General features: G+C 36.2%; 1 protein-coding gene across 4 annotated transcripts in view; it reads right to left on the reverse strand.

The window, feature by feature from the left end:
- The window catches only part of LOC145268835 (uncharacterized), a 1065816-nt gene that overhangs the window by 687192 nt on the left and 354361 nt on the right, over positions 1-24263 (reverse strand). For all 4 annotated transcript variants that reach the window (XM_080124499.1, XM_080124501.1, XM_080124498.1 and 1 more), the window contains 5 exons: positions 22939-23081; positions 15822-16031; positions 13371-13558; positions 6983-7131; positions 1048-1175 (listed from right to left, as the gene is read on the reverse strand). In XM_080124499.1, coding sequence (XP_079980625.1) covers positions 1048-1175; positions 6983-7131; positions 13371-13558; positions 15822-16031; positions 22939-23081 — 818 coding nt within the window. The remainder of the gene's footprint in view (positions 1-1047; positions 1176-6982; positions 7132-13370; positions 13559-15821; positions 16032-22938; positions 23082-24263) is intronic.

Raw genomic sequence — 24263 nt, forward strand, 5'->3', positions numbered from 1 at the left:
GCTTCTCCCTCTATCTCTACCCTCCCCCTTCTCTCTCTCTCTCTCGCTTTTTTTCTAATCTTCTTGTTTCTAACATCTGTCTCTATTTCTCACTTCTCTTCCTTGCTTCTCTCTCCGTCTCTCACTTTTCTCTTCATATATACTAGCGGAAGTGCTCGGCGTTGACCGGGTGTGTGTAGGTGGTGTAGCAACAAACCCCATGGGGATCAAAAACAACAGTAGACAGAGATGTTAAAAAAGTGGTAGTAGGCAGGAAGGCTCGAACCTGTAACGCGAAGGAGAAAAAAAAACGTTACGTCTTAGTCGATGTCTCCATCGCCCAACCGGAAGTTCTGAACGTTGAAATTAAGCGTAGTCAATCCAACTGATATGATGACTTGCGAAAATGGCGATGCAAAAAGCGACCCCCTCCTTGTAGAAAATAGGCCAGTTGCAGGTGAAGTAATTAATGTTTTTGACCAATTTTTCGATATTTGTCGTCCAAGACGTCGAGCTTCGAAACGATATCGAACTCGTCAGGATCCGTCGCGTCTGTCGAAAGGTTTTGGCAGACATACAAACATACATACATACACACTAACAGACAGATGAGATTTCTCTAAAATATAAATCTCACCTGTCTGTTTAAATGTATGTATGTATGTATGTATGTATGTCTTCCTAAAACCTTCGACAGAGACAGTAGATTTTCATAAGATTGGTATCATTTTGAAGCTCACCCCTTCGGACGACAAATATCGAAGAATTGGGAAAAAACATTAATTCCTTCACCTTCCACTTGGCACTTTTCTACAGGGAGGGGTCACTTTTTTCGCCGATATTTTCGAAAGTCATCCCCTATTTTCGATTGACTAGCCTTAACCTTCGCCACTTCCAGTTTGGCGATGGGCGCAACAGCAAAGACGTCACATTTTTTTTACGTTATTTTTCTCCTTCGTGGTACGGATTCGAGCCTGTCTGCCTACTACCACTTTTTTTTTCGCTCAACACACACCTCCAAACATCCGGGCACCCAGGCTAGTAGAAAATAGATTAGGATTGGCTTACGTTGTCCGTGTTGGTGAGGATGTTGAAAAAAACGTCTGACGCTACATCTGGCATGTCCATCATGTTCTTATACATCTTCTGCATCTGCGGCTGACCCATAAACATGTCCTTCATGTCAATTGGGTCACCTGAAACAAACAAACAAAGGAAAATGTAATTCAAGTGTGAACGTATAAGTCGTCTTCCGGAAGCAACAAAAGCTGTGTTCATATTTACTTGCTTCCCCACGAGAGCAGAGTTAGACACCAAGGTCGGCTTTTAATGTGGGAGAAAGAACAGAAATAAAAATTGTTTCAGTCGTGAAGGACTTCTCCTCCGCTAACTGAGAACAAAAAAATTGAAGTTCAACATCAGAACAAATACTACACTTTGAGATATTAAATCTTTTATTCAGGCAAAAAAAAAAAAAAAATTAAACTTAAACAAAAAGCTTAGGCACAAGGCCAACTCAAAAGGAGGGGAAAAAAAAAGTTTCTCTTAGCTAGTATCTTCTTCCACCATAATACCGCATTCACCCTTTCATATTAGGGGACGTCCTACTTAGCACCCAATTCTTTAAAACATTTTTATTAACATGTACTTTGATCTTAGCCTGAAGGCCAAGAATTCACATTTATTTTGTCTCGCCTCAAGGGCAGAGTTAGACACCAAGGTCGTCTTTTTTTATGTGGGGGAAGGAACAAAAATTGAAAATTGTCTCAGTCGTGAGGGATTTCTCCTCCACTAACTGAGAACAAAAAATTGAAGTGCAGCATCAGAAGAGATACTAGACTTTGATCTTGAAGGCCAAGAAGTCTCTAACAGAAAGAGACATGATAAAAAGTATGTTCGCGCCGCCATACAGTATCAAGCGCTGTATATAGGAGAAACAGGTTATGTATATGACTGTGTTCATTAAATTCCCCACCTACATGGATCGCGGGTCAGAAGCACAACGTGCATCTAACAACACTACCGAACACCATTTCTGTTTTTTTTTTTTTTTTTTTTTTTACAAAAGATCACTTGTCTAGGCCCGGAGGCAACTCGAGGATACGAGTTTTTGAGTGTCCAGTAGTCAATGGGACAATATCGTAGTAATCGTTTATAATGGAAATTTGGTAAATTGGATTACTTAAGGGGAACGGCTTATCAAGAACTTGTTTACGTTGGACTTGAAGGCAACCAAATTGTGGTAAGTTGGAAAGCAGGTAAACGGAACAGAGTTCCACATGCGTGCAGTTCTATGGGAGAAGCTTTGTTCATGGAATCTACGTTTAGGTCTAAGCACAGATACAGAGTGGGGGGAATTATTGATAGTGGTTTCAGTTAAACGAGTGTTTTTCGTGAAAATCAGGCAAGGAGGCATGGATTGGGGCTCAGACGAGCACTGGCCATGAAAATAACGACAAAGCAGAGACAGGCTCGCAACGTTGAAAAAAAAAAATTAGCTGATATGGAGGTTCTGCTCGCCTTTATGCCCCCTCTCTTATCCTCACGGCGTTCTAGATCAGGGTTTCCGGAAGCCCTTAAAGGACCAACTGCTTTATATGGAAAAAATAAAATAATTGCACACATTTAATTATTGATCTTTTTTTTACTGGAAAGAGTTATGCTACATAACTACAGGTGTAAAGAGTTTAAGGTTGATTCATGAAAAAGTAAATAAAAAAAAATAAATTAACAAAAAATGCAACCATTTTTGAATTATCAAAAACAAACAAAAAAAAAACGTTGTAAACATCATTAGTTTGTGTTAAAATTTGGAACTAATGTTTTTCATATTTATTTTAGAAATTATCTTGTTAGTGCTCCGTTAAAAACCTTTGCCCCTACCCAGGGGCTCCATGATGTTCTGAAATTTGGGAAACTTGTACTTCTGCAGTTAAAAGCCCGTCTTTCCGTGAGTCTCGCTCGGCAACGCTTGGCCAATGACGGAAACAGCTGGATTATACCGACTGAACAGAAGGAGATGCAAGCGAGCAGATGATAAAAAACAAAAAAAGGAAACGAAAGAGTTTTAAAGGAAAAGAAAAGAAAGGGCAGCCCCAACGTAGTATAAAAACCTCCAACTTCCCCATGTTAAGAACCACTTTCGAAATAAACACCTCTAACCTCGAAAGCCATTCTTAGCATGGGGAGGTTGAGGTATTTATTCCGAACGCCGTTCTTAACATAAGGAAGTTCGGAGTGTTTATTCCGAAAGCCGTTCTTAACATGGAGAAGTTGGGGGTGTTTATACTACGCTGGGGCAGGTCGTAAAGTAACACGAAAATAACTTTCCATACACAAACAAAACAAAAAATATATTTGTTTACTAATTCAAAAAACAAAACTTATTACCCCGCGCAAAAAGAAAAAAAAAAAGCGGAAAAAAACACAGTTGCCATAAAAAAATAAATCAAACAGTAAAATTTATGAAATTATTACGGTAGGTTGTTTGTTTTGTTTTCTTTTTTTTGTTTTCGTTTTTTTTTTATTGACTTTCGTCGTTCGCTCGGTATAATCCGGGGGTTTCAGTATTCTACCAGTCGTTGCTGAGCGAAACTCACAAAAAAAAAAACGAAAACAAAAAAACAAAAAACAAAAAAAAAAAACGGGCTTTAAACTGCAGAAGTACCTTAAACTCTGTTCTAGATGAACAAAAAGCTCTTCATCAAGACATGGAAGAAAACCCGACCTCATAGGCCACTGCAGCTGTCAGTGAACAATCTGATGACGTTCATGTTCTGGATGATCGAAATCCATTCATGGATCATGTTGACATCGATATTTCTAACCTAAACACTAAAAATCTACAATGAAGCATATTAACTAGTATTTTCCTAACTAATAACAAAATGGGCGCTTCTACACTATTGGGACGAGATTTTGTAATCGATAAATGGAGTTTTCAAATTAAAAAAAAAGCAATGGTTTCAACTGATTTATTTTTTGTCAATTCTAATAAGTTACAATGTTAGCTTTCAAATTATGCAGTCGAAATTACCTGAATTTTGCTGAATTATATAAAAAAAACACAACTTTAATCGTGGTAGCAGGTGAAAAATTGCTATCATTTTTTTTTTTGAATCGAAACGGAAAATTACCTCCTTTTAAACTCTTGTGTTTGCGATCGTTTTCTTCAAATTCTATTTTTTTATTTTTTTAATAAATAATTTTCTACCTCGTCGATTTTCGTAATTTTTTAATATAATCATCTTAAAAATACGAGGAATTCAAGAAGTCTCCGTCGCGGTTTATTTGAAATAAATTTCACTATTTTTGCTTGTTTGAAGTATGAGTATGCGGCAATGAATGAGAGAATAATGCATTCTTTTATGTTCATTGGGCCTTTTTTCTAATTTACGTTGGGTTTCACCAATGTATATATAGTGGCGATTTTTCTTTTTGTTTTATTTTTCATTATCCTAGTCATACATTATACACAACACCCCGCTACTTAGCAATAACATATGAACAAAAAAAACTCTTCGTTAAGACATGGGAGAAAACCCGACTCACAGGCCACTGCGGCTGTCAATGAAGAATCTGATGACGTTGATCGCAGCGCATTCACAGATTATGTTGATAATCATGATTGTTGAAACGAACATGACATGATGTGGGTGATACCTTTGCTGTTATACTTTATTTAAGGTTGGTTGGTTGTTTTACGGCATACTAACCCTTTTCAGGTTATTTAATGCCGAATCCAGTGATTTTGAAGGACATTTTTTTAATAGAACAAGAACCCAAGTTTGCCCAACTGTTTATTATTTTTTTTTTTGCATTTCCATACACCAAACATGGATATAAATATCACTAAAACATCCGCTGGGTCATAAGCTTCATTTCGGTATCTTACTTGTCTGGGTGGGTTGCCTGTAGGCTGAGATAAACCGCGTCACACACACACGCACACCCAGAAAGACATTAGGAAAATTTGTAATATGAAGATATTTTTTTCAAGTCATTTTCTATTTAACCCATAGTTGGAACCCTAATAAGTACTACCATTCCGAGTTAGAGTGAACCTGGGCGCAATGGAAATTAAAGGGTGGCTCCACACTCCCCAAAGCCTGCAAGCTGGAGGCTCACCATCGGATATAGTTTAAGGTCATGCCAAGGACCTTACACTTCATTTAAAAACAGACTCCAAATGAACATGGAAGAAAAGCCAACCTCATAGGTAACAACTGCGGCTGTTAGTGAACAATCTGATGGCGATGTGATCCGATGATCCTGATGCGTTCACGGATTATGTTGATACCGACATCAGCACAGCATGAGATGCAATGTAAGTGCAGTAAAACTTTTTTTTTTTTTTTATAAACTTTATTGAAGTCTTTTCAAAATAAATGTCTTTTAAAAGTGTGTAACTATTTTTCACTTCATATCCATGACCGAACTGGGGCGACGCACACGTTAAATTGGACAGCACGTACATTTGATTTTTTCTTCTCCAGGAATTACCTCCTCCTTTATAACAACAAAATGAAGAAAAAAAAATACGGACTGGACATAAAACCCTGATGAGGCTAATATTACTTAGCAAAATATCGGAATTCAACAAAGTAAATTAAAAATGATTTTATCATTTCATGACGTTTAAAGTTTTCTAATTAGTCATCGCATGAAAGAGCAGGACACAAAATGTTTTGAATAACAATAACAAAGACTTTCGCTGGCGAGGACTACTATTGACCGTAACCAGCTAACAGTCATTTTGAAATTTTCATCTCTATTTTTCTCGTTATGTACTGAATATTTGTTAATAAAACCTATATAAAATATTTCCTTATTAAATTTTAAAAATTTTCTATTCTGAAAGAAGTTTAAAAAATTTAATCTAAAAACGTTTTTTTTTTTTACAGTTTTTGTTAAAAAATTCAGATTTTCTCATTATTCAGACCTGTTTTACAAAAAGTAAGTTGCAAAAAATGAGTTGTGGTGTGAAGAGAAATACAAACTGGAACAGAGAGAATATTCAGACCTGTAATAATACAAAGAAGGGATTGCAAAAATGAGTTGTGGTGTGAAGAGAAATACAAACTGGAACAGAGAGAATATTCAGACCTGTAATAATACAAAGAGGGGTTTGCAAAAATGAGTGGTAGTGTGAAGAAAAATACAAACTGAAATAGAGAGAAGGAGATTTTTAAAATATAATCTTAAAAAGATAAGATACAAGTTAGAAAAGCATTTCATCCAAGACATGAAAATTGTTAAACAAAATGTTTTTAAGGCTTTAAAAATAAAGGTACAAGATTCAATTTGAAATTTATTTATCTTCAAAGTTCACTTTTATAAATTTTACAAAGTGAGGTATTAAAATTTAATTTAAATTGAATCAAAAAATTACCTTGAATTTATTTTATGTAATGTACATTCTGTTGCACTTTAAAAACATCATCTTTCATCTAGCAATTAATGATATAGATATAAAATTTTCAATGATTGCAACAAAATGTACATTACATAAAATAAATCCAATGTAATTTTTTTATTCAATTTAAATTAAATTTTTATACCTTACTTTGTAAAATTTATAAAGGTGCACTTTGAAGATAAATAAATTTCAAATCGAATCTTGTACCGTTATTTTTAAAGCCTATAGTAAAAGCATTTTGTTTAACAATTTTCATGCCTTGGATGAAATGCTTTTCTAACTTGTATCTTATCTTTTTATTAACTATGTTTTTGTGTTGGTACGATTAATCGAAATCGGATTCGGGAATCTTAAAACTTTGTTAAACTCCATAGGCACACCATGCTCCCCCTAAACTATTATAAACCCTGGCGTGGGGCACCGACGGCACTCTTCCCTATTGTGGGGCTTGATCCTTAACACAATGTAAACAACAAAAAAGGGAAGAATGTGGGGGTTCATACCCTTACTAATAATATTAGTGTATGCATAAATATAGAGACAAGAACATAGGCTTGAACTCAACGTCATCAGTTATGTTCGTACCTTCGTTATTTGGCAGGGTGCTTTCAAATCGTGTCAGGAAGTTATTGGCACTATTCAGCATCATGTTCATCTCTCTGGATGGAATCGAAGTCTGCGGCGCAACGAGCGCTTCCATCGATGCAGTCAAAAGTTCAAACATTTGGTTTCCGCTAGAAAGAAAAAAAGAAACAAGCATAATAATAAGTTTGCGTTTGGAATTCTCTCCCTGTATCCAGTTTTAAAGTTGCGTCTGTTGGATACCGAGAAATCATTTTGACAAAATCATACATCTGGCGACAACTGTAAGGAATAACAAAATAATTATCAAATGTACCAAAAGGTCATTCTAATAAAAAAAATTATGGACCTGGCTTTTTTTTTGTAATTTTACAAAAGAGTCACCACTTATCAAGGCCTTGGGGTTATTCGAGGATAAGGGTTAACGAGGGCCGAGTAGTTGTTGGGACAGTAGCATAGTGATTGTTAGTAGTGGAAATTTTATATAATTTGGATATTTTAGGGGACAGTTAAACAAGAACTTTTTTTTTACATGGAGGTCACCACTTATCAAGGCCCAAGGGCCACTCGGGGATAAGGGTTATTGTGTGTACAGTAATCAATGGGATAGTGTAGTAATAGTATTGGAGAATTGATAAAGTGTCATTACTTAAGGGGGTAGTTCATCAGGAATTTGTTTGTGTTGGACTTGAAGACATCCAGGTTGAAGTCGGGAGGGAAACAGGCAAGCGAAACAGAGTTCCACAAGCGTGCATTTCTAAGAAAGAAGCTTTGTTCATGGAATCTATATTTTGATTTAGGCACAGATAAAGAGTGGGGAAAATTATTGACGGTGGTTTCAGCTAGTTGGGTGTTATTTGAAAAAGATTGGCGAGGGGGGACCAGAGAATGGAGCTCAGACGAGCACTTGCCATGGAAATAACGATAGAACAAAGATAGGCTCGCTACGTCTCTTCTGTGGGAAAGAGGTTACAGGGAAGAGAAAATGGCACCCCCCACCAAGCCACGAAGTCTATTTTGTAGTCTGTCAAGGCAGGATATGCTGTTTTTAGTAGCTCCTGCCCAGATGTGGCAGCAGTACTCCATCCTTGGACGTACTTGGCTTTCAATATTCTTGAAGATGGAAAGCAGACCGGCAAAACAGAGTTCCTCAGGCGGGCAGTTCTAGGAAAGAAGCTTTGTTCATGGAATCCACATTTATGTTTCGACACAGATAGTAGAGGAAATTATTGATAGTGGTTTTAGCTAGACGAGTGTATTTTGTAAAAGATTGGCAAAGGGGACTATAGATGTGAGCTCAAATGAGAACTTGCCATGAAAATAACGATAGAGCAGAGACAGGCTAACAACGTCTCTTCTGTGGGATAGAGGTTGCAGGGAAGAGAAAAAAGGGCATTACCTGCTAGATTACGCAGTCGGTTTTGAACTTTGTCGTATCTAGGCCATGTGTACATAGAAATCATTTTGACAGACAACAAAATAATTATCAAATGTACCAAACGGTCATTTGAATAAAAATTATAAATCTCACACAGGCTGTTTTTTTTCAGACGTGTCAAGAATATTCCATTTTATAACGTATCTGCCTCTTATATATGTAGAGAACTGTATCAGTAATGAGATACCTTCTAGTGCAGTAGAATGATATAACAATTTTTCCAGCGACATTGGCAACAGATTTGATGCAAGTTTTACATTTCAGGTGAGGAGTGAAGATATTAATGTGATTTAAGTGAGGATCAGAGTGTTTGTGATGAAAAGATAGAAAATTCGTTTTTGATGCGTTAAAGTTAACCAGCCATCTAGGCCGTGTGGTTCGAGAACTCATTTTGACAAAATCGTACACCTGGCGAAAAATACCCCCGACAAATTTGAAAAGCAGCAAAATCCCACCCCTACACAGTAGAAATCCCTAGATATAAGAAAGCCTTATACTCTAATAGTTTCTTCCCTAGAATTGCTTGACTTTGGAATTCCCTTCCAGGTTCCTGCTTTCCAAACTGTACTGACATGCAGATTCAAGTGTAATGTAAACAAACATCTTACTGCTGAACTCTCTTCATAGTATCCCTGCAACTTATGTACCTGATAGTACATCAAAGTGGCACTGTGCCTTGTTTGAAGTGAAAACGTAATTTAAAAAAAATTGTATTCTTCAAACTACTGTTCTCATTTTGAATGTTATTTTTTTTACAACGTTTTGGCCGATGTAGCCTCCGACTGTTGACTATCTAGGCCGTGTATTTTCGAGAAATCATTTTGACAAAAAGTGTGCATCTGACCAAGAAACAACATAAAATAATTATCAAATGTACCAAAAGGTCATTTGAATTAAAATTATGAACCTGACATCTTGTTTAATGCCTAGGACGTGTGTACCTAGAAATCATTTTGATAAAAGCGTGCACCTTCAAGAACAATAAAATAATTATCAAATGTACCAAAAGGTCATTTGAATTACAATTATGAACCTTACATCTTGTTTAATGCCTAGGACGTGTGTACCGAGAAATCATTTTGATAAAAGCGTGCAACTCCAAGAACAATAAAATAATTATCAAATGTACCAAAAGGTCATTTGAATTAAAATTATGAACCTTACATCTTGTTTAATGCCTAGGACGTGTGTACCGAGAAATCATTTTGATAAAAGCGTGCAACTCCAAGAACAATAAAATAATTATCAAATGTACCAAAAGGTCATTTGAATTACAATTATGAACCTTACATCTTGTTTAATGCCTAGGACGTGTGTACCGAGAAATCATTTTGATAAAAGCGTGCAACTCCAAGAACAATAAAATAATTATCAAATGTACCAAAAGGTCATTTGAATTAAAATTATGAACCTTACATCTTGTTTAATGCCTAGGACGTGTGTACCGAGAAATCATTTTGATAAAAGCGTGCAACTCCAAGAACAATAAAATAATTATCAAATGTACCAAAAGGATCATTTGAATCTGATACAGACACATGCTGTCAAGAAGAAACAAGCTTCAAACTAATGTTCTCATCTTGAGTGTTTTTTTTTTACAACGTTTTGTCCGATGTAACATCCGACTGTTGACTATCTAGGCCGTGTGGTTCGAGATATCGTTTTGACAAAAGCGTACACCTGGTGACAAATATAAGAAGCAAAAAAGAAAAAAAAAACAACCCTAAATTTAAATCTTAAAATATCTAGAAGCTAAGAATAGAAATCTTCATACACAGAAATGACACAAAATGGTTTGATAAACTGTAAACGCAAACTTCTTGAATAAATATTTTAAGATATAAAGAACTTGAAACATGAAAACCCTTCGTTCAAATTTTTTTTTTTTTCAATTTTCACCCCAAACAAGGCACAGTGCCACTTTGAAGCAGGGGGCTACTATCAGGGACTTAATTAGCAGGGGCATTATGAAGGGAGATCAGTAGAAAGATGTTTGTTCACATTACACTTGAACTTCTGCATATCAGTACAGTTGGGAAAGCAGAATCCCGGAAGGGAGTTCCAAAGACCTGCAGTTCTGGGGAAGAAACTATTGGAGTAAAAGGCTTTCTTGAACCTAGGGATCTCTACTGTAAAGGGATGAGACTTAGTGGCTTGTCGGATTTGTCGGGGGTAGTTACGTCGGGGAGGTACAAGTGTTTGCAGTTCGTCAGAGCATTCACCATTAAAATTACTGGATTCGGTTGATATTGTTCCGAAATTGTTTTTTTTTTTGGGGGGGGGGTCCTGTTTATTATTTATTTATTCTTCTACTTATTAAACGCTCCTGCTGCTATTCTCTTTTACGATTTCTTGTTACTATCTTTTTTTATGATTGCTTTTACTCGTTTCTTTTACAAAGGTACTTTTAAAGTCCGTGTGTTCTTACATGTATGTTCTTACTTATATGGGTGTGTGTATGCTCTATACTTACACCGTTTCTTGCCTTGAAGGGGCTCGACGTGTATGTGCCATGTATAACGTGTATATACCTGCATTGCCTTGTCCAGCGGATGATATCTTCTGGTCGCTGGTCTCCAGACAGACGCATTGATAACACAAGATGGATTTGAAGCTTTTTTTTTATACAGTGATCACCACTTATCAAGGCCCGGAAGCCACTCAGGGATAAGGGTTATTGCAAGTACATTACGTAAGTGTGGAGATTTGATGAAGTGTTTAATTAAGGGGGCGGTTCATTAGGAATTTGTTAACATTGGACTTGAAGATATCCAAGTTGTAGTCCGGAGGGAAGCAGGCAGACGGAACAAAGTTCCACAGGCGTGCAGTTCTAAGAAAGAAGCTTTGTTCATGGAATCCGCGTTTTGATTTAGGCACAGATATAGAGTGGGGGAAATTTTTGACAGTTGATTCAGCTAGAAGGGTGTTTTTCGTGAAAGATTGGCGAGGGGGGACCAGAGATTGGAGTTCAGACGAGCACCTGCCATAAAAATAACGATAAAACAAGGATAGGCTCGCAACGTCTCTTCTGTGGGAGAGAGTTTGCAGAGTAGAGAAAAGGGCATCCCCCACTAAGCCACGAAGTCTATTTTGTACTCTGTCAAGGCATGATAGGCTGTTTTTGGCCGCTCCTGCCCAGATATGGCAACAGTATTCCATCCTTCGATTCTTTTATTAAAGGCAAGCCTATCATGGATCCTGGTTGCCGTGGAAAGACCCTAATCTCCCCATTTGCAGTGTCTGCAGCCCAAAACCAACTCTCTCCCATGTGGTCGCCAACCGGAAACCTACGACCACAATTCCTGTTACCCCTAATTTCCAGTGCATCACCCCTAATTTCCGGTGCATCTAACCTAGGTCATTAAAGGTGGCTTAGTTTGATGGATGTCAAATCTAACCTTCTCTGACCCTGCTAAATCGATGATGGGAAACCCAAAATGCTTATATAACTTCTACTTCTACAAACTAGCTATATAGCATTTAAGCTGGGATTCCCAATACTACAATATGCCGCAAAACAAAACCAACCAAAATTATGGAATATTTTCTAGAATTACAAACCTGCAACAGATTTTGATTAAAATTAGTTTAATGCCAAGGCAATGTGTACCTAGAAATCATTTTGGAAAAAACGTACACTTGTTGACAAATTTAAGAAACAACAGAATAATTATCACATGTACCAATAAGTCATTTGAATAAATTTTTTTTATGAATCTGATACGGCACATGCTATGAAGCAGCAACAGACTTGATCAAGTGTGAATAAAAATAATTTTAGGTATTATTTTTTCAAAAAATCATTTCAAAATTTATTAATAAAAATGAGAATGTTTGTGTGTAGGAGGACAATTCTCAACCTATATACTCAACAAATTTTTGATCTACAGGCTTGATATTTGATACATAGGATATTCACATATGTAGAACACTTTTTAATCGGTTTTCATCCAGAAAAAAGGGCTGCTAAGGGGTAAAAATTGAAAAATTGGTATATAGGGTCTTCTTAGATTTTTATCTGTTTGTCAACTGTTTCACGACTGCACATGCATGATTCGTTCATATGACAGATTTTTTATGTTAAGAATAAGTAGGTTTGAAAACACTTTTAAAGATTGTGTCAGAATGGTTATCGTACTTGACTCATTTTCTTTAGATGCGTTTTGACAAATTTCACGAATTAGAAGTTATTTCCCTTTGATGCTATGAAAGGTCATTTTCAGCAAAAGATTACACAGCTGTAATCAAAGTCAGATCAATCCAGTAAAACGACGGTGGCAATACCATCCCAAAAGGGATGTTTCAACCGAAAAGGATATTGTGATTAGTTGACTATTTGAATCAACCTGTAACATCTCCCTCCTAGCAACAAAACATCCCTAACAGTCACCGAGAATAATAAAGATATGTTATACTTTTATATAACAGTGTGTCGTCATTCTTTTAAACACATCAGAAATAAAATGCTGCTGAAAATTTTCATTTGTTATCATCGTACTAAGTTATTAACAATATAAGTGTTGTGTGTCAATAAACCGGTACTGAGTTGAATCCGACTTACTTGTGTCGAGCAAGTGCAGAAAGGTCAAGGGGATTACCGGTCACATATCAGACTCAGTGACAGAGTGTGCACCTGCATGCTAAAAAGTGAGTTGGTGTGTTTTAGGTGCAAGTTAATGGGAGTTACCCCCGCCCCTCCCCACACACAATACACCCATATAAATAGAAATAGAAACGCACATGGGGATTTTCAGTAGAAGAGAGTAGACAGTCGATTGGAATTTAAGCTGAAGTTCGTAGACAGTCGGACTTGTGTTAGTTTGCAGACCAAGAGGATCAGAAGAAAAAATCTTAAGTCAAGAGAAGAGTCTCAAATCCAGTAGGTTCCACACTGTCTACTAACCTCCAGACCCTTGCCTCATCGCCACATCGCCTGACGTTACTAATACTTACACTTTTGTGATGTCGTCGATGTTATTTTGCTGATTTATAGAGGACATCGATTTTATAATCTGGTCCATACTGCTCGGGCCGTCAGATGTCGTCACTGCCAAATTATTCAAAGATATTATCTGGTCCATAATCATAGCTGGAGAAACAGAATCCGCGGTGGTGCCATTACCAGAAATAATCCGAACAATCTACAAGACAAACAAGAAATATTACATTTTTTTGTTGTCATCTTACCAAACCATGGTGAGATGACAAGAAGGTAGTAATTGCTGTGGATGTAGTTGGAGGATTCGACATGCCTATCCCGTCGCGGTTAACCACCTGACGAAGGACAGAGGAATAATAAATCTATGAAAAGGTTAGTCTAATAAAAAAAAATATGGATCTGGCTTTTGTTATTTTACAAAGGAGTCACCACTTATCAAGGCCCAAAGGTCATTCGAGGATAAGGGTTAATGAGTGTACAGTAGTTGTTGTGACAATAGCGTAGTAATTGTTAGTAGTGGAAATTTTATATAATTTGATTATTTAAGGGAACGGTTCAACAAGAATTTGCTTACATTAATCTTGAAGATGATAATATTGTAGTCAACTGGAAAGCAGACCAGCAGAACAGAGTTCCTCAAGCGGGCAGTTCTAGGAAAGAAGCTTTGTTCATGGAATCCACATTTATGCTTCGGCACAGATAGAGGGGGAAATTATTGATAGTGGTTTTAGCTAGACGAGTGTATTTTGTAAAAGATTGGCAAAGGGGACTATAGATGTGAGCTCAAATGAGAACTTGCCATGAAAATAATGATAGAGCAGAGACAGGCTAGCAACGTCTCTTCTGTGGGAAAGCGGTTGCAGGGAAGAAAAAAGGGCATCACCTGCTGGATTACAAAGTCGGTTTTGAACTTTGTCGTATCTAGACCATGTGTACATAGAAATCATTTTGACAGACAACAAAATAATTATCAAATGTACCAAACGGTCATTTAAATGAATCTCAAACAGGCTGCTTCTTGCAGATGCCGCAATAATGTTCAATAAAACGTCATGAAAACGACAACTAGAAGATGAGGATAACAATCCAATTAATTAAATAAAAAATTATACAAATTAATCATTTCCAAAATATTTCCAAATGAATCCAATAAAAAATATTACGTTTCTGAGTTTTTGAGATGAGGATTGATTATTCGTATGATTTAGATTCATCAGACTACTGCTCTCACCTTGAGTGTCATATCCACAACGTTTTAGTCAGTGTAACCGTCGACCTTCTTCGGATGTATCCTTTCAAACTCGGGAATCTTTGTGTCGATTTTGGGAATCTGCACACAATTTCAAATGTAATCCTTTATGTACTTCAAGGGGGTAGCATGCTCTTGTTCCGTCAGCCATGCTATCCCCGTGAAGTAAATAAAGGGTTCGTTTTAAATTCCGTCCAAATTTCCTGGTTCGATAAGACACACCCGAAGAAGGTCGGAGGTTACATTGATCGAAACATTGTGAAAATGACCCTCAAGATGAGAAAAGTAGTCGATGACTCCAAATAATACGAAAAACAAGAGAATAGGTTATTTTCGTTAGTCACCCATTCTTAAGTTTACAACAGCATTTGTGATGGTCTGCCATGCTTAACTTTCAAATAGCATTTTCCGAGTGTTATTTTCACAACGTTTCGGTCGAAGTAACCTCCGGCTTTCTTCAGGTTTTTTTTTTTGTCTAACTACGAAATCTGCATGGAATTTTAAACAGAACCAACAGAGTTAGCATGCTCTCGTTCTGTCAGCCATAACTGGTTAAAAATCCTGAGCAAATAAGTCTAGTATTTTGAATAGCGAGTTTAAAAGAAAGATTCCCGAGTTCAACAAGATAGGATTGATGAAAGTTGGAGGTTACTTCAACTGAAAAATTTTAAAAATTCAAGGAAGACACAGGTGAGGGATGATGAGGGGGTGAGGGGGGAGTAAAGAAGTCAGAATATCAGAGTTGATTGGCCAAATAAAGAATTTCATGGATAAGGACCGTCGTGTACCTAAAGAGACAATAAGTGCACAGTTTGATGTCAGTAGACGCAATTATTTGTGAGGAACTGAAGATGCGGAAGATTTGTGCAAAGTTACATTCTTGTTACAGACTATTTGACAAAGATGGGCGTCAAGACAGTTCCTCGCCCTCCCCATTGTCCAGACATTGCTTCCTATGACCTTTGGTTTGTGGTGATTAAAGGAAAACCTTGGAGGCCGTCGTTATGAGATAATTGAGGTAATGAATAAGGCTGTGACGTGGCTCATATAAGAGGACTTCCATAGGGCCCTCTAGAAGTTGTTAGAACGGTACAACAAGTGCTTTGCAGTCGAAGGAGATTACTTTGAAAGGGATTACAGTTTCATGTGTCATTATCAATGAAAATGTTCATCCGAAAAATGTCTGAATAGTCGTATATAAATAAAATACATTTACCGAGTTAGCCATGGGATTGAACCCGGGCATATATCGCTGAAGGTTTTCAAAAAGCAACGTGAGGTTCCGAGAAAGCCGGTATGTGCATAAGGCTTTCTGTAGAGGTAAGAGATTTTCACGAATGTCAGGTTCTTTGCGGAAAAATTGTGAGAATGTTTCGGGATGAGAACAGAATTTGTCCCAGTTTGCCGTTTTCGTCAAAGCAGTTATCTAAAAAAAAAAAAAAAAAAAAAAAACACAAACAAACATAATTTTAATTTTTTAATTAGAAAAGTTTAAATGTCAGGAAAATGATAAAAATCATTTTTTTTTTTTAATTTACTTTTGTTGGTGTTAAAGGTCCAATATTTCGCTAATAAATAGCCTCGTCAGAGTAATCAGTCAGACCGTTTTTCCAGTCATTTTTTTTCTTCATTTCGTTGGTATGAAGGAGGTAATCCTTGGAGAAGAACAATTTAAATGTACGTTCTGTGCTGTCCAGTTATTTAACGTGTGCGTTCGCTCCAGTTTAAAGTAGAAATATGAAGTAAAAAAAAAAAAAAAAAAAGAAGTTAAACTGATTACCCTGACGAGATTATTTATCAGCGAAATATTGGACCTTCAACACCAACAAAAAGTAAATTAAAAAACTGATTTTATCATTTTCCTAGCAGTTTTCTAATTTATCTTTAAATTCTATTCAAAATAAATGTCTTCTAAAAGTGTCTAACTACCTCTTTTGCAACATAATTTTGTTTATATATTATTATAATGGTCCACCGACAAAATGAGAGTCGACCTATAACTTTACCCTTGCCTAAATGCGAGTTGTGAATAATTTTCCCTTTGATTAATCGGGTCCGTATAAATAATTGAATTCATTAAAAATTATCGAAAAACAAAAACAAATAAAAACATATATATTTTTTTAATTGGAATTCATTATTGACATTCGAGATATCATTTTGTTTGTATATTATTTTAATTGGAATTCATTATTGATATTCGAGATATCATTTTGTTTATATATTATTTTAATTGGAATTCATTATTGATATTCGAGATATCATTTTGTTTATACATTATTTTAATTGGAATTCATTATTGACATTCGAGATATCATTTTGTTTATATATTATTTTAATTGGAATTCATTATTGATATTCGAGATATCATTTTGTTTATATATTATTTTAATTGGAATTCATTATTGACATTCGAGATATCATTTTGTTTATATATTATTTTAATTGGAATTCATTATTGACATTCGAGATATCATTTTGTTTATATTTTATTTTAATTGGAATTCATTATTGACATTCGAGATATCATTTTGTTTATATATTATTTTAATTGGAATTCATTATTGACATTCGAGATATCATTTTGTTTATATATTATTTTAATTGGAATTCATTATTGACATTCGAGATATCATTTTGTTTATATATTATTTTAATTGGAATTCATTATTGATATTCGAGATATCATTTTGTTTATATATTATTTTAATTGGAATTCATTATTGATATTCGAGATATCATTTTGTTTATATCTTATTTTAATTGGAATTCATTATTGATATTCGAGATATCATTTTGTTTATATCTTATTTTAATTGGAATTCATTATTGACATTCAAGATATCATTTTGTTTGTATATTATTTTAATTGGAATTCATTATTGACATTCAAGATATCATTTTGTTTATATCTTATTTTAATTGGAATTCATTATTGACATTCGAGATATCATTTTGTTTATATATTATTTTAATTGGAATTCATTATTGACATTCGAGATATCATTTTGTTTATATATTATTTTAATTGGAATTCATTATTGACATTCGAGATATCATTTTGTTTATATTTTATTTTAATTGGAATTCATTATTGACATTCGAGATATCATTTTGTTTATATATTATTTTAATTGGAATTCATTATTGACATTCGAGATATCATTTTGTTTATATATTATTTTAATTGGAATTCATTATTGACATTCGAGATATCATTTTGTTTATATATTATTTTAATTGGAATTCATTATTGATATTCGAGATATCATTTTGTTTATATATTATTTTAATTGGAATTCATTATTGATATTCGAGATATCATTTTGTTTATATCTTATTTTAATTGGAATTCATTATTGATATTCGAGATATCATTTTGTTTATATATTATTTTAATTGGAATTCATTATTGACATTCAAGATATCATTTTGTTTGTATATTATTTTAATTGGAATTCATTATTGACATTCAAGATATCATTTTGTTTATATATTATTTTAATTGGAATTCATTATTGACATTCGAGATATCATTTTGTTTATATATTATTTTAACTGGAATTAATTATTGAGATGAGTATTATTTATTAATTTATTTATTACGGACTATTATTCTCATCTTTTTTAGTTGTTGTTTCACGACGTTTCGGCCAACTATTCCTCTGGCCTTCGTCAGGTAGCAACCGCGACGGATAGGAACTTCGAATCTCCTGAGAATGCAGTTAGGAGATTCGAAGTTCTTATCCGTCGCGGTTACCACCTAACGAAGGCCAGGGGAATAGTTTGCCGAAACGTCGTGAAACAACAACTAATAAAGATGTGAATAATAGTCCGTAATAAATAAATTAATATAAATAAAAACATCTACATAAAACGCGATACATTACAGCAGCCCTGCGAGAGAGCCTAGTGGTAGAGGTTAACGCTTCTTACCATGGGGTCCAGATTCCAAATCTCGCTATATTCAGCCACTATGAGGAGTCGTAGACGACGAAACACGTGTCAGTGGATAATTATATTTTAACAATACATATGCCGCTCCCCATTTGGAGGGGTGATCAAATTCGTCGAATGGAAAATTATTCCCAACCTGCGTTTAGGCAAAATGCGCATTCGTATGAATTGTATTCATTAAAAAATTATCGCCAAACAAAAACAATTTGAATGTCTTACAAATCGATATCGACACATGGGAAGAACTTACTCTGCAAAGGCTGAAGTGGTGAAAGTTGTGATGCTCTAGAGAAAAGAAAGTAGGCCCACAAAGATTCACAAAGGTTTAATTGGTCTTAACCATGACACACAGAGCTGGAAATGTGACACCTGTGAACGAGGGCTTTCGTCAAAAGCTGGCTACGTCAATCACCTTAAGTCGCACAAAACTCCTGTTCAGGTTAACTTTGACACTATTAGTCCGAACCGAACGATCTGTTTAATATGCGGCAAAGTTTGCAAGTCTACTGCTGGTCTGAGAAGACATGTGATTGTTCATAGGAATACTCTTCAACCTCCAGAGGAAGTCGACTCGGTGGAAATTGCTCAATTTGTATGTCACATCTGCTTCAAGATCTGCAAATCTGCGGCGGGAGTGCAGAGTCACCTGAGATGGCATGGACGACGAGATTGGGAGAGCTCAATGTGATGGTTGTTTGGTTGTTTTTTTGTTTTACGGCATATCAACCCTTTTCAGGTTATTTAATGCCGAATCTAGTGATTTTGAAGAAAAATTTTTAATAGAATATATTTATATTTTTTTTGCTTTTTTTTTTTTCAAGTTGATTTATATTTAAGCCACAGTTGTGACCCTAACAGGTAATACCACTCCGGGTCAGAGTGGACCTGGGAGCAATAGCAATTAAGGGGTGGCTCCACACTCCTCAAAGCCCGCAAGCTGGGGCCTCACCATCGGATATAGTTTAAGGTCATATCCAGGACTGACCCCAATGTGACAGTGATCATCTGGAAAGATGCAGCAATCATTATATAATTGTATATATATATATAAAATTGTATATATATCTCATTTTTAGCACATATTGTATATACACATGTAAATATGTATAATATACTGCCCCCCACCGCCTTCCTCTATATATAATCTTAATTAATCCTCTCGTCAGTGAGTATTTTACATTTTTACTCTTGAAAAATCCCGCACTAAACGGGCGAAACGTCGTTGACTATTTAGGTCTTTCCGCCTACGTTTTTCTCATACCGTCGGATTTTTATCCTATTTTACTCATATTGTCGACATAAAAGACCATACTCATAAGAAAAAGCTGCGAAAATATACCAGCTTCCCCCCCCCCATCGCCGAAAGGTAATAAAATGTTTGAGTTGAAGAAAAAGAAGAATGATTTGCAGATGGCCAAGTTCACCGCGTCGAAGCAGACGTGACAAAAATCTTTTTTGTCCCCCCCCTTTTTTTTTTCGACGTTATCGTAAACAAATTTTCTTCATCTGACACCAGATTGCAAAGTACACCGTACCGAGCCGACAAAAAACAGAATCGTCCCCAATTGAAGAAATGCTGGTTTTTTTATATTGTCAATCCCGACACGTTCTTGTCTCGTGTCGGTCAGGTTTCGAGTTTAAGACTCTTTCTCTTTCTTTCCTTAAGCGAATGACACCCGCGCTAATCATGCACATAATCCTTTAATCCTCACATTCCATGAACGAGGTTTCTGACAAAGGAAGGATTATGTTTTCTGAGGCAGAATCTATTCCATCTAGCACTTATTGTTGCAAAGCTTTTGTCCTTGAGACAAGGCATGAAGCCACTTGATGGAAGAAGCTAAAAAATACTACTGTATTTTTAGCTTCTTCCATCAAGTGGCTTCATGCCTTGTCTGGAACGATTTCTATAAAATACTGGACACTTGTGCACTTCCGTCACAGGAGAAGTTTTTGTGCCAAAAATATGTGCCAAGCATCAGAATCAAAAGCAGATTAAAATACTAAAGGTGTCTTCAACAAATGAACACATATCTCCGGAAATGGCAGAAGCATTAGAGGAAGACCCCCAATCTGCAATGGAATGGGGACAAAAATGGATAATCACATTCAACCACCAATAGCTATGGCTAGAAAGTACTTCTTTTAAACTCCTCGGCTTAACGTTCACAGGGAACATGAGTTGGAATAAATACATTGAGAACATTGCCAAGGTCGCTGTGAAGAAGGTGGGCTCTCTCTACCGTGCTAGAAAGCTACTTACGCCTGAAGGTATCCTGTATCTTTAGAAGGTCACCATTCGCCCATGTATGAAATATTGTTGTCACTTGGGCTGGTACACCTGCTACTAATCTCTCGCTCCTGGACATGGTTCAAAAGAGAGTCGCCAACCTGATAGATCCTGAACTGTCATCCAAGCTTCACCCACTGTCCCATCAACGAAATGTTGCATCTCTCTGCCTGTTTTACAAGTATTTAATGGTGGATGCTCTGACGTACTACAAGCCCTTATACACCCCCCTCGACGTAAATACCCCAGACAAACCCAACAAGCAGCTAAGCTTCACCCCTAAAGCCTTCTATTCTAATAGTTTCCAGAACTGCTGAACTCTGGAACTCCCTTCAATTGTTTTCACAATTGTACTGACATGCAGAAGTTCAAGTGTAGTGTGAATAGACATCTTGCTGCTCAACTCCCTAGATAGTATCCCTGTAACTACTGACCCCGATAGTAGCCTCCTACATCAAAGTGGCGCTGTGCCATTGTTTGGGATGAAAATGGAATAAACAAAAATTTCTATACTCTTTTTTTTTAGTATGGGCATTTTTATTGAAAGTACATGCATAAAACTCTAGTCCCCTTCGAAGTAATCCCTGCACTTGATGTACCGTTCAAACAACTTCTGAAAGGCTCCACGGACGTCTCCCTGTGTGCGCATGGCAATGACCCTCGGCACAGCCTCTTTCATCCCAATTATCTCATAACGAGCTTGTTCCCCGTGACTTTTGGTTATTCCGTACGCATAAAAAAAACCTTAGAGAGAGAATTGAAGCTATGAAAGAGTGTGATTGACACACTCACACAAAATGACTTCCATGGGGCCTTTCCGGAAGGTTTTGGAACGGTACAGCAAGTGCATTGCAGCCGGAGGAGATTACTTCGAAGGAGACTAGAGTTTCATGTGTGTACTATCAATAAAATTCCTAATGTCTGCAAACATTCAAGATACCTTGTACCACATCCGAGCTGATTCATCCAGCTATAACCTCTAACAGTGGCTACAAAACTTAAGACCATTTCGCGACGTTGCATTATTATTATTATTATTATTATTATTATTATTATTATTATTATTATTATTATTATTATTATTATTTCAATATTAAAGCCTCCTACATTGCATACATATATATGCATATATATATATATGCATACATATATATATGCATACATATATATATGGATACATATATATATATATGCAGTTGAAGAGCCACGAAGACGGAAGTCATACCATTAAAACGAGCGACCTTTCATGCTCTAGAATTTATTTTTCTACGTAGTCACTATCATTCTCTATGCACTTTTTCTAGCGATGAACGACGCCAGTGCCTCTGATGTCTCTGCGCAGCAGAAGAAGAAATTATCGACTTGAAAAATACAATTTTGAAGCTAAATCATGGATTTGGTAAACTGCAACTACAAAAATTTCGGGCAAAAAGTTTTCGAAAATTTCCAGAAATATCAGAAATTGCAATACACAATTTACTGCCGTTTCCAACAACTTATGTGACGCAGCATCCTCCCAACTTCTCATCTTTTAAAAAAGTTTCGATATCAATTAAATGTGGATTGGTTGGATGGTTGTTTTTGTTTTACGGCATATCAACCCTTTTCGGGTTATTTAATGCCGAATCCAAAGATTTTGAAGAAAAACTTTTTTAATAGAATATATTTGTTGTTTTCACATCGGTTTCTATTTAACCCATAGTTGGGACCCTGGCAGGTACAACCATTCCGGGTCAGAGTGGACCTGGGAGCAATGGTAATTAAAGGGTGGCTCCACACTCCCCAAAGCCCACAAGCTGGGGCATCACCACTGGGTATAGTTTAAGGTCATATCCAGGATCCCCATTGAGGGACTTTTACCCTCTGCAGGGGGGAAGTCGGCGTATTCTAATGCCCCACCGACAGGGCCATTAAATGTGGAAGACAATTAAAGTTTTCGGAATAGTACAACGTGCATTGCAACCGGAGGCGATTACTTCAAAAGGGACTAGAGTTTCATGTATGTAATATCAATAAAAGTGTCCATAGAAAAAAAATCTGGAAACTTATTGAAGGCACCTCGTATGTCGATAATTTTTAACCTTACCATCTGTTGCGGATCCTTTACAAGTTTTAGCAGGACTCTGATGAGCGTATTTGCTGTTGCTGGATCCAGCGCAATGGACTGGATCAAGGCCAATCCTTCTGGATCATTAAATAAAATACGCTGTACTGATAACATGGCTTCCCCTAGAAGAAAAAGAAATTTACTTCTTGAAAACAAAAACTGTTTAAATCGACGATGAGAGTTATAAAGAATAAAGGTTAATAAGTGTCAGGAGGTCAGTGAGAGAACCCCATACTGGTAGGATATGATAAGAATAAAGTAGAGAACTTGTTCACATTGTGTAGTACAGGGTGTCCAAAAAGTCACTCAATGGTTTTAAACTTCAATAGATTCTTTATTTTTGATGAAATCTTTCTGTAATTTTGACACAATCTGACTAAAACGTTGAGAAATTATGTTTAACAACTACAACAAGAGAGCAAAAAACTGAAGTTCAGCGTCTGAAGAACAAATTGTATTTATTTGCTTCCCCACTGAGCAAATTAGGCACAAGGCCGTTTTCTAATGTGGAAAGAGAGGGAGGTGGAGGGAAAAGGGGGCCAGCTCCCGATAGGTGGGAAATGGGAGCTGGATAGTAACTGTTGGTATGAAGGGTTGCCCCTACACTGACCAAGGTCTGATATGTGGGGTTACCCCACATATGGTCTTTGCTTGCAGTATCTGCCGGAACAGATAGTATTTATTTGCTCCCCCACCGAGCAAATTAGGCACAAGGCCGATTTTTAAAGTGAGGAGTGAAGGGGAAATGGGGACCAACTCCCCGGGGAGTAGGGGAGCTGGATAGTGACAATTGGTATGAAGGGTTGCCCCTACATTGACCAAGGTCTTATATGTGCGGTTGCCCTCACATATGGTCTTTGCTTGCAGTATCTGCCGGAACAGATACTACACTTTGATCATGTTTATATATTTTATTGCTTTTAAAATTTTGAAAATACAATTAAATAAAAAACAAAAGATTTTTAAACAACAAAATTAGGCACAAGGCCCTACAAGAAATTGGGCAGGGGAAGGGTTCAGGGTCTTTGTGACTAAAGTGATTAAAAGTAATAAATGTAGACTTTGGAGTCTTACTCTTGACTGGCAACATTTACCAAAATACCTCATTCACTCAATGGATCTTAATCTAACTAATAAATCCCCAGCGTTTAAGAATCAAAAACATATTTACAATTTATAAACAGTTGTCTGTGTGTTTGTGTATGCATTTTTTTTTAATTTTGTGTGTGTGTGTGTGTGTGTGTGTGTACATGTGTGAAAAAAAAATTCAATTTCATTAGAAAATAAAAAGTTTTTGAGGCCAA

This window comes from Euprymna scolopes, chromosome 44 (assembly GCF_053919585.1).
Source record: "Euprymna scolopes isolate OS-2025 chromosome 44, ASM5391958v1, whole genome shotgun sequence".
Taxonomy (NCBI): domain Eukaryota; kingdom Metazoa; phylum Mollusca; class Cephalopoda; order Sepiida; family Sepiolidae; genus Euprymna; species Euprymna scolopes.